This window comes from Fulmarus glacialis, unplaced genomic scaffold (genome assembly GCF_000690835.1).
Source record: "Fulmarus glacialis isolate BGI_N327 unplaced genomic scaffold, ASM69083v1 scaffold3180, whole genome shotgun sequence".
Classification (NCBI taxonomy): domain Eukaryota; kingdom Metazoa; phylum Chordata; class Aves; order Procellariiformes; family Procellariidae; genus Fulmarus; species Fulmarus glacialis.
Window position 1 is genome coordinate 57,588 of NW_009186906.1, and position 17,432 is coordinate 75,019.

At 37.8% G+C, this 17,432-nt stretch overlaps 1 protein-coding gene across 1 annotated transcript in view; it reads left to right on the plus strand.

The window, feature by feature from the left end:
- Positions 1 to 17,432, plus strand: part of SPOCK1 (sparc/osteonectin, cwcv and kazal-like domains proteoglycan (testican) 1) — a gene marked incomplete at its 5' end in the record, with an annotated part of 93,635 nt that overhangs the window by 31,863 nt on the left and 44,340 nt on the right. The window contains one exon of the mRNA XM_009573027.1: positions 413 to 527. Within this exon, the coding sequence (XP_009571322.1) occupies positions 413 to 527 (115 nt within the window). The remainder of the gene's footprint in view (positions 1 to 412; positions 528 to 17,432) is intronic.

Sequence of the window (17,432 nt, forward strand, 5' to 3'; positions counted from 1 at the left end):
ACCAAACTAATAAATCAGTAGTGGTAACAGGTGACAGATGGCATGATTTCACACCCAAAACATGGTGATGCAGCATAGGAAACACATGGGATTCTGGAGGTTTGTATTTTCTTCCCAGCTTTGCCACTGATCTCTTAGGTGACCTAGAAGAAATTGTTTCAGCTTTCTGTACTGCGGATTCTATATATTTAAGCAGGGAATTTAGAAGTTCCATGCAAAACTCTGCATAGGAAGTAGCTATTATTGTTGTTATCTGTAATAATAAAAACAGTGGCAATTTCAATAGAGACTGAAGTTTTGCAGTCCGTCCAATGCCATTACTGCTAAATGCAATTTCTCATTTAATCCACAGCTGCTGCTTTTATATCTTGTCCTAATTCAAAACGTATTCTTGCCTTTTTTATGATTCTAGTGCAAGTTGGAGTTTCATGCATGTACTTCTGGCAAAACCATCACAGCTCGATGCGAAGGGCCCTGCCCCTGCCTTCCAGGACCTGAAAGTTCAAAACACAAGACGGAGAAGACTGGTGAGTTGAGCTGTTAATGGAATTATAGCAGTTAAATTGGTCCCTGCTATGTTCTCAGAAAAATGTAAGAAAGACATTTCTTAACTAGTAGATTTTATATGTAATGCTTTCTGAGAAAAAGCTAACGTACAACTAATCCTTTTCTAAACATGTAGTGCTTTCCAGCATCTTAACTGCTGCAAAACTAACACCTACTTGATAGAGTCTCATAGGAAAACTGAGTTCTGGCTAATGATTCTCATTTTTGAGTGAAAGTATTTTGAATGAAAATATGGAATCATCATAAAAGAAGATAGAAAAGAAAAAAATACTACTTGATGGTTCATTACTTCCTAAGTAAAAAAAAATAATCAGTAGCCTGTGTGTTAACCAAAAAATCATTTAAAGTCACACGTATATATTACATGGGATCTGAATTATCATTTTTATCTTTATTGTTATTAAAGGTATCATTAGAAGTCAAATATATGTATATATATACACATGTATCTGTATATGTGAAACTGTTTCAATGACAAGCTCATTGCAAATAATGTTACATAAAACTGAAGGTTGAAGTCTCAGCACAAATGGCCATTTTCCCTGCCAGCTCTCCGGTGAGTTCTCTTTTGGGTCTGAAAGCCCAGGGAGCTAATTCACTCCCCCGGGTCTTTTCCAAGGGAGTAAGCACAAGCTGTCTCGGGCTGACCTCATCCCAAGGGAATTAGGACTAAGAGCAAAGCTCCAGCAGCAGGGCAAGTGCCAGGTTCTGTCTCAGAGCTTCCACCCTGCTATAGGAAAGCCCTTTGGAAGGGAAAAGAGTTGTTACTTGTGGCTGTGGTTTCTTGATGCGAGTGCAGATGTGCTGGTGACAGCATCTGTGGCAAAGCGAGTACTAGCCTGTTCTGAAGTACAGCGTTGCCTCCTCTCTCGCAGGAGGGCTAACTCACTGACAGCTGCTGGGCTCCTGTCTATATTAGTAGCTCACAAAGCCAAACCGTGACTTAGCAGGGTTTGCTCTGCCATGCTAAGCAGTGAAACGTGGTTATTTGCCTTGTGCATCGCATGGAGTATAATAAAGATGAAACTTAACAATGGTCTGTTTGACCCAAAATATTTGAGAACCTCTCTTCGCTCTTACTCCTCCCCACCATGGACATGTTCCAACAGTAGCAGACACAGAAACAGAAAAAAAAAGTTTAAACAACACATCCTCTGGTTAGTTCAGGCCCTGTCGCTTCAGCTGAGAACACTGCTGAGCCTGCTGGTGGTGGTCCATGCACCGTAGCCTCTAGCACAGCACCCGTTTTCACATGAAGCCTCCATCTGCTTTCTAGAACAAGAAGTGATTGTCCAGCCTAGATTTTGAAAATTCAGGTTTATTCCATTTTTTGCAAATCACAGACATTTTTCTGCATAGGTATCAAACTTAGATGAAGTATTTTAGGTGGCAAGGTTCTGAAATCAATATATAACTGTAATATTGCTTTATGTGGCTTGAATCTTTTGGTTACAGTATATCCACTTACAAATTGCTTTATTCATATTTTCTATTTCTTGTAGTCAGGCACAAACATACACTTTTCTTCTCCTAAGCTGCTCCCTATATGCCCTCTTTGTTGCCCTTATCAGAAAGAGCATCAAATTAATAAATCTTCAGTGACATTTTAAGCTTATGATTTCATTCACACAAGAGAAAAAAGATTCTAATAACCCTTATCTTGATAAATGCAATTTGACAGGGTATATGTATTCTGAAACCCAGGCTTTTGTTTTTCTTGACTCAAAACTTTAACTCCAGCCAATAAAGCATTAATTTAATGGATTGGGTGATCTGTGGAGCAACTTTCCTGAAGGCTTTTTCAAGAGGCCAAACTTGAGTTAACAGTACTCCTGCCATTGCCCTGGTGACAAGGATATTAAATGCCTCAATTCTGCTGTCTTCAGTGTGGCACAAAGAGAGAGTGCTGTGCCCCCTTGGAGGAGCACAGTCAGCTGGGAAATAAGGGAATTCATTGCCAGGTGTGTATGGAAACATTCAAAACACTGAAAACATGAGTCATCCCCTGCGTCAAGTGTATGCCAAGAGACTGCTTGTGAGCCTGATTATAGTGTCATAAGCAAGATACTTGTACAGGCTTGGGAGTGATATTGTGTGTGCATATATGTGTATATGCAAAAAAATAATAGCAGTGTAACATTTGCTTTATCACTGTCTGTTTCTTTCTGGGGCTAGGTTTCTTTCTGGGCTGAAATGCCCACAGAAGGATTTGGTTTTGAGAATCAAATTATCAATAGCAAAGGGGCTTTCTAACTTGCTTTATCTTAACTTTTCTTCTGGATCTTTGAATGTGCCAGTAACATGCCAGTTAAAGACCTCCTTTAACTTACTTCCTCAGTCTCCTTTCTACAGACATTGTCTCTTCAGTTGGCCCACTGAATGTAATAGAGTCTCAAACTGAGTATCAGTCTTTTAACGAAGAGTATAAATAGATATTTCTCATGGATTTTCCATGAGAAAATATGAGTAAATTCTATATACCAGTATAAATTTTGTTTAGGTGCAATTTTAGCAGCATCTGAAGAGGGATTCGGTATTGTGTGTGTCTGTCCTTTACAGCCTGGAAGCAAGCCATCTTTCCTCAGATTTATGGGAAAATTATGAATTGTAATTGTTGACCACAGAAAAAATTTCCATAGCTCTGCCTTTCATAAGATTCCCTTATTTGCTCAACCAGTACTGTCACCTAGCTTTGGAGAAATAAGCCCTGAATAGTATCTAAGGTGACATGTGTGAGATGTACAAGGCAATCGCGTGGCAGTCCCCTAAGCCTGGTCACGGCAGCACTCGAGTGATCTCCCCTTCATCGAATCTCCAGACCTCTCTCTCTGGAGCTTCTGACTAGCGTTTTGGTTACTTGGTGGCTTAGTGTTTTCTCTAGTCTTCACACAAATTTGTTTTATTTTCCTCATACAGTGCTGTAGTATCATTAATATTGCTGAATTGGTATAAAAATCAGTAGTTTGATGTCTCATACAGAAATTTGTATGAAAGAATTGTGTAGACAGTTGGGACTCTGTTTCTGCTCCTTATTTAGTTGGCAGGTTTGTGAAATCCATCCAAATACAGCATAATCTTAAGCAGAAAATGATAGAGAGCTAAACCTCATGCCTCATACAGACATGTCAGTGGAAAAATACTAAGGAGAATTACAGTGCAAATGCTTCCAGCAAAATGGAAATGCAGCTCTTAGAGCTACCGCATAAACTTTTTTATGCCTATTATACAACAAGGTTAAATGTATGTGGTTGCGAACTTCCAATTTGAAAACAGTTTGCATTAATCTTTACACATTCATTCAATCATATTCAAATATTATTCCATAATAAATTACTTTCAGAAATTAAAAATGTAAAGGAACATTTAATTTCCAGAGTACTGTAATTCTAAATGTCATGACCTTTTTTTATACGCTTGTGAATAAAATTGGCAGCAGCATCAAAGAAAAGCAATCTAAGTGTATGTGCTCGGAGGTGACAATTGACTGCAGTGTCTGAGTAGTATTCCTTCCTCCTCCCTGGGCTCCTTCGAAAACATCTCTGCTTTGAGGATGAAAATCAAGACTAATAATCATGTTAAAAATTGGAATTCTTTTTATAGTGCTAACTGGTATTATGGAGATGTTAATAAAATAACACAAATGCTAGCAAAAGAAAACTACACCAGAATGATTATCTTTAATGGCAAATAACAACAATATAATCTTTCTACCATAAAATTAAATCTTTGAAAAGATGGCAGGATTGTGTTCTTCATTTTCTTAAATGGAATTTTGAGTCAGAGTCTGAGGGGTAGAAAACAGGACTCTGTGAGGGTACTAATGGAAGATTTCGGAAAAGAAGACAAGTCTTTTCTTTTTTTCTTTTTGAGGCCCATTTAGATTGTTTTGGTTTATCAAAACACTTGATATGCTTCATTATTCACAGCAGTATCCCAGCTTTACAATATGCTTCCATGATAGCCGCTGATTTTCGACTCAGCTACCCAGAGACAATGGTTGAGTTGTAATCTGCCCTGAGGTTAGCTGCCCTTTCAGAGCGTATGTGCCCTTTTATCTGATACTATTAAATGAATAAGGCTATAATTTCAGCAAAAGAAAGGGACTGGTAACTGACTCTTAGTGGCACCTAAGTGGCAGAAGTTATTGAAGACACAGTCCTGTCTGCTGGTGGATTTCAGGTAGCTCTTTCCAAAAGCTCTGCAATATTAACTAGAGTTCTCATCAAGCGTAACTTATTTTGACACCAACTGAAGCTTCTAAAACCCCTCCATAAACAAAGGACTTGACGAGAAACAAGCAGTTTTAGTTCTTCAGAACCTACTGGCAAGGGAAGAGATTGTCCCTTGAATGTGCAGCGCACCCTATCAAAAAGACGACATTGTGCAACGATTGGGGCATCTCTTGGCAAATGTGAATTCATAGTTGCAGTAACGTGGTTCTGTCGGCTTCCCCCATACCCGTGTTCAGTACATGTGTTGGCAGTGTAGTAGCTCGGGCAGGATGGTAAATGTTTAACAGCATGTCAAGGGCTCTTTCTTACCATACCGTCTTTTTCTGTTTTCTGAGAAGCTGAGTGCTATACTTCCAACATACAACATTCCAACATTCGGTTGTTGCCATCCGGGTTGCAGAGCCACTGGAGCATGAACGGATGCAGTAATTCGAAGCAGGTTTATCCCTATCTATGCTTTGTGTCTTTTTGACCTTGCAGAAATGCCCAAGGCAACTTCTAAGAAAATGCTATTATCTTGATAAGGGAAATGTAAGGTCAATAGGCAGAAGAAAATACATTCAATTATACTGAATGTTGTTTAAATTTCTAAAGGGAACCAGAACATTTTTAAGTTACAGGAATAGGTCTTAGCAAGCTCGATCAAGAATGTACCTTGCTTAGGGTATAGTTTAGGATATGAATTGTAGCATTTACCTACCAGCCCTATTGGGTGTGATGGATGAGAAGGTCTAATGTTCCATTCCTTTATAAAAAGAGCACTCAGTGCATGAAGTTCATTTGGAGAAATCAGTGTCTTGTTTCCCAAATGAGTTGTATCGCTTCTTCTGCCTGAATGACTGACAACTAAAAGAATTTAAAGTCTTGGAACTAAGTCCTTCCTTTGAAATCCACTTTCAGCAAATATTTCAGTTTCAAATTGCTGTTCACAAGTTTTCATGAGTGCAGAGTACATCATTTTACAGTTTATGAAGATGAAGTATGAGTCATGAACATGGTTGAGTTGAAATTGGTTCCTGGGTTTGATTTGCCAGGAAATTTTTCCTTTTGTGGCTTTAGCTTTGAAAAAAGACTTCTTCTGACACTGAATTTCCAGGTAGATTTTTAAATGATCTATTTGAGTCTCAAATGCTCTGAATGGTAAAACAAAAACATTCTAAAATTAATATGACCAAGCGTTTCAAAGCTTTAGTATATCTCATTAAAACTAGGAGGGTTTTTTTCCTGTTTTAGAGAGGAGAGATTATGTTTGTTCAAACCAAAGAGTAACTTTCCGTGCAGGGCAGATAAAAGGATGGGGAACAGGGTGATGTGTGTTCCAGACACTGACATCTCTGGACTTCATCAGTAAAGATTATTAGCTTATCAGAGTAGGATTATTAGCTCTAAACTGTGCAGGATCTGATTTTTTTGCTCCAAAATTTTCTGTATGAATACTGCAATTCAGTCTTTCAATTTGTTACATGATGAAATGACCTTACCCAAGTGAATCTGAATTACGTAATATCTGTAAATAATAATTATAATAATAATTATTACTATTATTGTTACTATGATTTGCCTGCAATCTTTCATGCAAGGATTTCAGTCTTTATTATTCCTTTCCTGAAAGCATGAAAGATCAACTTTTTTCATTTCTGCTAGATATTGTTTGTGAGTAGTGAAGAGGCTGCACCCAATTAATATTTGATTAAAAGAAAGAGAGAAGCAGGCAAGAACTGATACCTTTGCTCTTCATGGATGGCTATTACCATCACCCTCCCCTATCAGAAGCAAAAGCAAATAGCTTCAAGACTGAGGCCGCAAAATCAAGTTCTTGCCAGGGTCAGAAGAAAGAGCAAAGTAATGGTGGCTGGGGGGGTTTTGCTCTGCTACTTGACCTTATGCATCTTCCTTTTGTGCATCAGAGGAAAGCAGGAGCTTATGAGGGAAAGGCTGCACAGTCTACATACATGTATTTCATGGGAAAACTTGTATTTTTGTAGGAGTGTTATGTTAAATGGAATGCGCAATCTGAGAGCCAAATGAATAAAATGTTCACATGCTGAAAAGGAACAAAGCAAAAAAGCTAATAATGTGAATGAGAACATATTATTTGATTGATATACAAATGCTAGTTTTTCCTGATACTTTTTTATATTCCTACACCACATCACTGATATCTTCTCCTATATCTGTGAAGGAGGTGTGTTTTATCAAGACTCATGTGCAGAGCTAGCCTTGGAATAGCTCAGGAAGGATCCATTAAATGCAAGTCCCTTTACTGTAGCTTTTACTGCAAGGTGGTGATGCCCTTACAAGAGGTGTGATGGAGAGGCCACTGGGCCTAAGGAAATGTTGGTGTGGTTGTGTGGTCAATACTTAACCACGTCCACAAACTACAGAGGATTTCTTAGCGAAGGTTGGTGTTTGTAACTCACTACCTGGGTGGGAAGTCCTCCATGCACTTAGTACGTATAAGGCTCTTTCTGGTCTGTTTTGAAAATCTGATCATCCTGAAGCATTTATAACCGAGCAATAGATGTTGCTGAATGGGAAACATTAAAACTGCTGCTATTTATGTCACTCTGAAATTATATCACTTACATTCCCATCAAATCGTACATCATCTTTGCATTGATTTCTAGGCTAGCTACATATAGTGAGGTGATCAATGGTAGTTACTGCTCCCCTTCAAATTCAGTGAAACATCTTTAATCAATGTCATTTAACCTCAAAAACATCCACAATTTTTAAATGACTTTGCTGTATTGCAGAAGTGAGGGGGAAGGAATTTCCATGGCATACAATTAACAAGTCATCATGCAGAACAGTTTCAGGTACTGCAGAACCCTCGCAGATAAATCACTTGCAGAATCTTCTAGGTTTTTGTTAGCAAATCAGGACAGATCTGTAAGGCCTTATGATAAGTAGCTATCACACTTTAAAAGTATGGTACTTCCCCGAAGAAGGCAGGAGGTGTCTTGAATCTCGTAGATCAACTCAGAAGCCAGATTATTTTGTAAGGCTTCCTTTTAAAATTTTTCATGAAAACAACAAGAAGGTAGAAGGAAAAGGCACAATATAACCTTGTATGCAAAGTATTGCCCCATTCTGTCTCAAAATCAGCTGATGTATCTACTTTGAGGTGGAAAGTATCACTAGCTTTCATAGGGGTTGCATGCATCAGGATTCACCGTGAAGACCTCAGGTAATGGTCTTCCCTCTCAGTTTATGCAGCTTTTAATATTCCTTTTTTTGAGGAAAAGTTAAGGCTTGGTATCTACATTCCAAAGTTAGCAAAAAACTATTGGGGAAAAAGAAAGTAAAGAATGCAGAATGTAGCCATCAATAAACAAAAGACATTAGTCATGCCAGGAAGAGAAATGCGAGAAAGGTAGTACACATAGTTAAATTTAAAGTAGACACAAAACTATCATTTTGAACCTATGCATTTTTCTAGGTCCTAGCAAATAATTCTCAATAATTTCTTTTTGAGAAGCTGTACTTTTTCCTATAGTGGTAGCTGAAAATATGCATTTCTTGGCTGTTTTCATTGTTTGAAATTCAAAAAAAGCAAATGACTTAATTATCAATTCAAAAACTAATTTGTGCTGTGAGTTGAGTCTTGTCACTGCGAACACTTGTACTCAGGAGTTACTGCTTGAGTAAGTAGGTCCATTGTCTTTAGTGACTGACGTAATTTGACTACATTTAAGGATATCAATATTTATAAGAAAAGGCCTTTAACTATTTATAGAATTCATGTGGTATTTTTCCTGTTCGCAACTACAACTGACTGTGAATGTATAATTAGCCAACACATAATGTGAATTGTAAACTTTTCATTTGACAAAACAATTCTAATTTTTTTTTTTCACAAATATGTGAGCATCGTATTTTAGGATGTAGGTGGTCATAATGGTATAGTTCAAGGGCTCAATCCTTCACAAAGAAAGAATATAAAGAGATTTCAAACATCGTATCAAAAATCACTTTCCAGCTTGAGCAAATACTATTGGATTTTTCACCACCATTCATTCTGCACATACTGAGGTTTTGAATTATATGTGCAAAGTATTTATACAACAGAAATGAAATGCGTATTTTCAGACTGCTGCATTTTCCATCGTAGCTGTGTTGTACAAGAGAATTGCCTGCCCAAAAAGCTTTGTTAGGCTTGAAGAGTAAATTCAGGTTTGAACCTCTGATACCTGAACGCTTTTTTACCACAGAGCATAAATTAAGGTATTTTTTGTACTTTGCACAATTATACACAAAAAGCACTCGGGTGTATATGTGAAGCCTGCTTTGACATGAACTTGAAAAGGAGAAAGAATTGTCCCCTCGAGGGGTTGTTTTACATTTTGGTCTGGCTCTAAGGTTTTGGAGCTCAGCACAGCAGCATTGATCGTACCAGACCCCAGACGAGTTAGGGACAATACCATCCATAGACTAGCTATCGCTTCTTCGGCGTGATCTTCCTTAGATTTGATCAAATTACAGCAGGCTCCAAAATATAACAGACAGCTTCTGCTATAGAGGCAAAAATGACAGAAAGGAGGAAAAGGCAGCACTAGAAGGAGCATACTGTTCACTTTGCTTCTTTCAGGTACTTGCTGAAACGATGTTGACTGTAGTAGCAACATCACTGTCAGCAGGATTTGCACTTTCAGTAAATGCATCTCTTTAACAAGGTAACATGCCGATAGAATAACGTTGAGCCAGAATTCCTGTCACAATTTTTTGAGGTTGAACCAGGACGTGAGACGTAACTCTTCATCATCGCTAAATAAAGACTAATCCCAGACGGCAGCGGGAGACAGGAACTGCATAAAAATAACTGTGTCTTGGTGTAATTATATTAAAAACAGTAGGATTTTTTTTTTAAATCCTGTTGAAATCTTATGAAAGAAAACTTCTAAGGCTGTGCTACTTCTCTGGCAGCTCTCTGTGGCTGAGGCAAGTCCTTGTGTTTTCATAAGCATTTATAGCAGTAGTGTTGCCCCAGGCTGATCAGTGGATATGGGTGTCACCCCCTGCCCAGGAGTGGTCACCCCTAAAAGGGAACTATTATAAACAAATTGATTTGTTTGCAGATAACCTCCTGCTTTGATATGCAAAGGATGCAAATGCCACCAGGGTGTATAAGCCCACAAAACACAGTAAGAGCGTACTTAGACAGCTCGATGGTAATCAGAGTTTCATAAACACTTATTAAACAAAATGTTAAAATGGCTATTGATTTCTTTTTAAAGAAAAGGTTAGAAAATGACAGACATAGTAAACACTTAGTGCCAGCAAGTAACAATAATTTTCAGACAAGAAAAGTAGTTTGACTTTGGGTAGCCAACAGAAAACTATTGAAGTGTCACACTGTGTTAATAGAAACACCGTCTAGGAACAGCAGGTGTTTGTGTGCTGATAATGATAATTAAAGCACTAAAATCTCTCTCATCATAGAAAAAAAAAAAAAAGACTGGTTTCATATAGTTTTTTCTTATGGATATTGATTTTTGCATTTTGGGGAATATTTCCCTAACATTTAATACAAAAAAAGTTTGTAAAATCTCCAGAAACCTGACAGTGAAATAAATTATAGTGCTTATCACTGCAGTGGTAAGCTAAAACATCCCTAGTGTGAGGAAAAAAAACCCAAACCTTTTCAATAAAATACAGGGGAAAATAAGACTTTTGAAATTTCAAACACATCTTTTTCTGGTTGTTTGTTTTGGTTTTGCCTTTGGTATCTTAAGGACTAAACTCCATCTTTGGTTACTCCAGTATAAATCTGGAATAGTTCCATCAACAATGTCGAGCTAGTTGCCTTTGGTAAAGTTATTCTGAGTCTATAATGGTATAAATGAATATAGACTGGGGACTAATTGATCGTTCCAGAGAGTTTGTTACTTTCTGTGCAGTTCTCAGCTTTGTGTCAAATTAGTTCTGATTTTTTCGGTTTCTAATTCCCTGTTTATTAGTGCAGAAGAAGGGAGATGGTATTTGAGATATCACCACCTCATTCCAAATATATATGCTTACATATTTTACAGCTTTCGCTATCCCAACAGGGACATCTCTACATTCATTTTACTCTGAAGAACTTCATTTTTTTGTAATTCACTTTAATGGACTGTGTGTAAATTAAAAAAAAAAAAAAGTTATCTGCTTCCTGTAAAGCAGACATCTCTCCTTAGAGATGGACTAGATTGAGAGTCAGTATCTGCATTTGTGAGTTATTAAAATCTGAATTATTTGTCTCAAGACCATCTCTGTCAGACAAGAGTCCATCATCCACAGAGAAAACACTTACTAAAATATCCTGCAACACAAAAAATACATGTGAATATTAGAAAAGCTTCCAGGCAGCCAGCATAGAATCTTTCTGTCCCAAATGTTAAAACATACATGTATCTATTTAGTTAATTTTTCAGATACAGGCTCAAACTCTGAAGACTGGGATTGGTCGCTCAAAATTGCAGTTTAACCTTCCCTGCAGGTGTCCAGCCTCTCTGGAGATCTCCTTGGGACGAGCTTGGACAGTCAGATCTGTGTTTGGAACTGAATTACAAAGCCCTAGTCCCCTAGGGGACAAGCGTTCAGACATGCCTTTACAATATTTCTAATGAATAGTAACATAGAAAGTGGCTAAGCTTGTGTCCAAGCAATCTGTTTACTATATGATGATTTTCCAACTTAGTTTTAATTACAATTTTCTAATATTGTGTTCCACTAAGTGAGACAGAATTTCATGACTAATTGTTTAGAAGGGTATGTTTATGGAAAAACAGTTTAGTTTCCTGTATGAGAATATACTTTATATGATATCAGTATATTCTTGGATTTGGCTCCATCTTGCTTGGCTGAGGGTAATTTTACGTAATCAGCATATCCTATTTCTCAATTGTTGACAACGGTAGTCAGGGCCTGGGAGTTATCAGGCACAGACAACAGGCAGATTCTTCTATTGTCTAAATTGTAAGTATGGTCTATAACAGCAAGTACTTACTTATCAGGCAATCCCTGTCAACAGGAAAAATGAAAACTGGGTAAAATAAAGTCATGTCACAGTCATTTCAGGCAGCGAGTTGCGTGTTACAAATGCGTTAAATCCTTCACAACTGAAATTCAGGTTTAGGCTTTCAGTTCTTGAAAGGGTTGCAAATATTCTTGAGAGTCTAAGGTGCAAAAAAAGTAGAAGGGATATGATCTTTTGAAAAACACAGTTCCCTGAGCATTTTAGTTGAGACAACCAAACTTAGGCTTCATTTGGGACTGTAAAGTGAGAAAAAAACATATCTTTGTCTGCAACATGATTTTCCAAACAATTATGGTGTGTAGTTGTTGATCTCTGTAATATCTCACTGCGAAAAAGGCATGCCTCAGTATTTCTCAAGCATAATACATGTTTTGTTAACATTATGGTACAATATTCAGGTGTGGTTAAGAAAATAGTTATATATAGAAGGTGCCTCATGCTGTTGTGTGGTTTTCACAAAGGGATTAATTAGCTTCTGCTTGAGGTATGTTGAGTTGGAATGATACCCAGGAAACACCAGAAACAACTTTGTCTCCGTAAGTGCCAGTGCCAAGGTAGCAGTCTAGCACTTTTCCCGATAAGAGCTTAAGGGCCTGAAAAAACTGAATTCACAGGGAAGCTTTGCAGACCTTGAGTTTTCTTTGCATCAAACCCAACGTTTATTTCTAGCTGATCCCATCCAGAAAAAGGGAGGACCTACAGTGCAGTGAGCCTGGCCTGTGTAACGTTGCAAAGCCTTCCCTCGTTTGCAGCCCTTTCTTCTGAGCCTGATGAGCTGGAGAAGCGTTGGAAGAAGTGTCTCATAGATGAAGCACCTTATCTATAAATTACATTGTTGGTGGGCAGCAGAGAATTAATTTGAGGAAAATTGTCAAAAGCACAAAACTGAACAGTGTTATGAAGTATGCATCATGCTTCCCTTTCATTTTACATGTTAACACTATCATTCTGGACATTTTAAGTAAATAATCTTTCATACCAATCTTCGCCTTGTACATTTAAGATTGTTAAATGAAGCTTATATATGAACCGCTTTCCTCGATTTAGTAAAATCCCATAAGCAAACAAGAAATTCTCAACGAAAAAAACAGATCAGAAATTTTAAAGCACAGTTTGTTTTTATTAGCGAATATAATTTTTAAGTGTTTTGATTTTTTTGAATGTATGAGGAGGAAAGACATATGGTGGCTGCTATATAGCGTATACAGTAACTGCATTTGAGAATGCTGTTACCCAGAAGGCAATGAATAATTAAAATCGATTTTTCAGTAAAGAAGCAAGTGGGAGGAAGTGTTATCTGTTCAGTTTACGTTTTTATGAAAAGAAGCCAAGCTGGTTGCAAAAACACTGGACAGTATTTCACATTTCTTTAAAAGTGTTCCTTTTTGTCCTTGAGAACTGGAGCAATAGAAATGGGAAGAAGTTCATTAGCACAACGTGCGTAATTATACACTTGGGGTCTAATAATATGAACATCTGCTTTAATCTAAGAGCTCTTTCGTTAGAAATGTCTAAAGGAGAAAATGACCTTAGTCTGGTAGCTGGTCACAGAATAACTATGAGCAACTATGAGCTGTGAAAGAGACTTACATGATCCTCAGGTATGTCAGGAGAGGCATTTCCAGAAATACTGGTAATATTTTGCAGGGCACTGGTAAGACCTCATCTGGAGTCTTTTGTAAGTTTGGATCAGCAATGCTCATCAGAGATGATTTCAAGCTGAAATAGGAGGAAGAATGAGTTTTTCTTTTTCTCTACCTCAGCCTAGAGCTAAGCCGCTCCTCTCCTGACCACTTTGTGCTTGGGACAAAGGCAAGGTAAAAAGTCCAATCTCCTGAAAGTTAACGCTACAGCACTACGGAAAACATGCACTGAAGACATTTGCCTGGTATACGTATGTAAATGATAGTATAAATATAGCTCTAAGGCAATTCTTTCAGTATGCATTAAATCAAAAAGAGTATATTTTTGCACATAATTCTAGAGATTTTTTTAGTCATACAGTTTAGGGTGTAAAATGAATGAGGAATTTGAGGAAGAGATCTGCTACTTGTAAGAGATGGGGAAAATGTGAGCTCATGGCAGCATTTCACACTGTCGAGGTTCTTCTGTTGCAAGGGCAACCTTGCAGACGTCTATCCACTCATGTACCCAGACTGATTTTTTTTCCTCTCTTTCTTGTTCTCGCTGTCTTTTTTAAGACCTGTCTGTTAAACATCATTAGATTCTATTTTTTCATTACCAACACTACCATAGTAAAGGTGATTGAGGAGTTTCTGTTCGGGGGTGCTGTAATTTCCATCACAGTTTTGCAAGGCTGTACAAAGGTGATGTGTTACTGCTGAGTCTTGGGGCACAAGGCATTTGGCTACATTCTTGTGACAAAAAATTCATAAAACAGAATTTATGTGGTGCTTTATGGAAGCAGCTGATTAACTGCACCCTCAATAAAGGAAAGATGCTGTGTGCAATTGAAGTACAGGTATAAAAGAGTGCCAATAAAGAAGATGCAAGTGAAAACAATATATTAAGCTTCTGAGAAGGAGATTCATTGGCAGGTCTTTGCATTTCAAAAGAAATTCAGAACCTGCTGATAGGTGGTGGTGCTATTTCATGTTGCATGACGCTGCTGTTAGGAACAAGGGTTCAGAAATAAACTCCTCCTCCTGACCTTGGGAAACTGAATTGCATTAAAGCAGCTTAGGTTTTAAGCAAGCCTGGACTTGTGTGTCACACTCTAAGCAGTGAAGGCCACAGAGGAGCTCCTGCATTTAACTTACTATAAAGAGAGATATTTTCTTATTTTACGGCAAAAAGCTATCAGGTTCCAAACACGTTTATGTTTGGTTGGTTGATTGGGGATATTTTTTAACAGCAAATGTCACAAGAAGTTGTTATATTTGTGAATATTTACAGCTTAAGCTTGTAAATAATCCCCAATAAAATTCCAATTATTATTGGAATTCCAATTTCCGTAATTGGCAATTTTGCAAAAAAACATGAAGAGTTTGAGGTTGCTCAGTATAACGTATGTTTACAAGGTGATTGGAAGTGACTGAGGGTTGGTGTGTTTTTTCTTCCCTCTGTAGTTTGCACAAGATTTTGCTACACATGATCTGAAGGTTTATCTTCAAGCCTGCTCTGATGATTTAGTAACCTCAGAAAGTGTTACAGCATACTCATTGGAAAACCTGAAATGTGTCTGGGTAAATGACCAGTTCTTTGTGGTAGAGTTGCTGTGTATATGAAAGTATTGTATGGCCAGCTCTTTTGCTAATGCTAAAGACAGTGCTTCTCTGGCAACATGGATAGCGAAACATACTGTGTTTTATTTCTCCTGGTGCTTCAAATATATGAATAAGCATTAAATGTGTTATATTTTAGACTGGTGGAATCCCTAAGAAAGGTGTTGCATGAATTTAGATTGAAAAGCAGTTGTTTTTCAAGTAGATAGTCAAGGGGGACATTCAGAAGCTTATTTCACTGGTATGGCAAGGGATTGAGAGTAGCAAGAAAGTTTTTAGTCATGAAATAATGGAATTATTGTTATTTGTGCAAACTGTGAATATATTATCATGTCATTGCCCAATGTCTATCCTAAAGGAGAGTTAACAAATTGGTGCAATCTTCCTTAAAAAGCAGCCATAAATGCAAACATTATATACTGTTATATTACAGTTTCATATTCTAGATGCCAGCAAGACAAATCTCAGCATGCTCAGTGACAGAGCATTTTCCTTGGCAACATTTTGACCAATATATTTTCTCACCTTAATTCAGATGCGAGAGAATACCAGTCTCCAAGCTCTTCACAGTCTTAAAGTAATTGCCGGGTTTTTTTGTCCTTCACCTCTTTGCTCTTCTGAAAACAGATTGTATTCCACAGCGGGGTTTCAGTGATGAGAGGTAAAGTAAACCATCCTCTAGCAATTGGATGCTTTGACTTACTAAAGTCACTGCTGCTTGAAAGAGAAATTGGCTTCCCTTGAGAACATGTGAGCAATAAAAAAGTAAAGCTGTAGATGAGTTTCTATAAAGGCACATAAAATCCAAATTCCTCACTGTAGACATTTTTGTGAGAAGTAGAAAACTGATTCACTTATTACTAGTGTGGCCACTGTATTTGTTTAAGTCATTTTAGAATTCCAAAGCCTCTTTAAAAGTGTTTATTTCCCCGAGGAAACAAATGCAGGATTCTGTATTGCAAGTCAAGTATGCCAGTCTTTAACAAGACTATGAGAGTCTTTTCTGTGGATCTGCAGTGTGAAAAATGTCCTTAGCTGTAGGTCACAGTGAATAAGAAGAGAAGAAAGTAGCCAGAAGAGAGCCAGCCAGCCAGCTGGTTTTATGGGTAGGTTTTAGACAGGCTGTAAAGGACTGGTTTCAGATTTAGACTGGTGCTTACAAAGGAGCTGGGTGTACACATTCTATTGAAAATACTAGTCTTAATGCTGTAGGGCAAAGCAGTTACAGTACTAGATACTTTCTGGAAGTTTTATTTTAATAGAACAGAATGCCCTGGGCTTCTGCAAATGACTTCTCTTCCTCCTTCAGAGTACCCAGATGCAAAGTTAAACTTAGCTTGCTTTATTTCACAGATGACTGTTTTGTATACATATTCCAGGCATGATAGCAAGGATAAGGAATGGCATTGATGCCACAATGATAAGTGCTCTGTAAATGCTTACGCAGAGAGATAAGGCACGAGGATAGTCACTCACCAGCTAATTCAGGATAATAAATGAAACCTAAGTGAGATGTAATTTGTGTTGTTATTAAGTCTCTTCTCATGTTAGTAACATGCAAATCTATGCAACATGATTTGTTTTGCATAAAGAAATTGGGTTGGAAAGATGCCATGTGGCCTAGCTACAGAAAGTCCTTAACAAACTGCATTTATTGTGCAGTGCTTGCTCCCTCACATTACTCTTCTCAGATAACCTGTATAATCTTAATCTAAGTAAGCACAGTCTAGGTGTTTGAGTATGTTCTTATTCCAGTCCCTCTTGCTGCCATTAAATACTAACCAACATGCCTGTCGTGGGCATTTTAACACTTTGTGCCATCAAAACCCTTTATTTGAGTTCTTTAGGCACTTTACTAATGTTAATGGATTCAACCTCACATTGCCTCCGAGAATTGGGGATTCATTTTTATGCATAGGTAAACAAATGCACACACAGTTTCTATGATTCATATAACATACTTCAGGAAACCTCTAGCAGAGGTTTAAAGCTCTTGCTTTAATTGCTGGACTCAGCTTCCTTCCAAAACAGTAATTACTCTCCTCCATAGAAAGACATTTCAGGTGGACTGCCAGCGGGCTCTTTTCCAATTTCTGCTCAGGCCTTTTTTGTGTAGACACTTACTTGCTTCAGGGGCTGTTGTGTCATGCACGTGCTTTTAATTTCTTTTCAGATTCTGGAGACCAACTTCTCCCTCACTTTTTGAAATGGCTGTCTTCTGCTGAGAAGTGTTAATATCATTTGCAGAGACCATCTGCCCTCTTGCCGGGTCGGAGTACTCGGGTTCTGTACGGGGCTGTGACGCTTGCCAGCTTTTCCACTTTCAGCAAAGTTTCTTTTCTCTTTCCCCATGTGTTTCTAAATATAAAT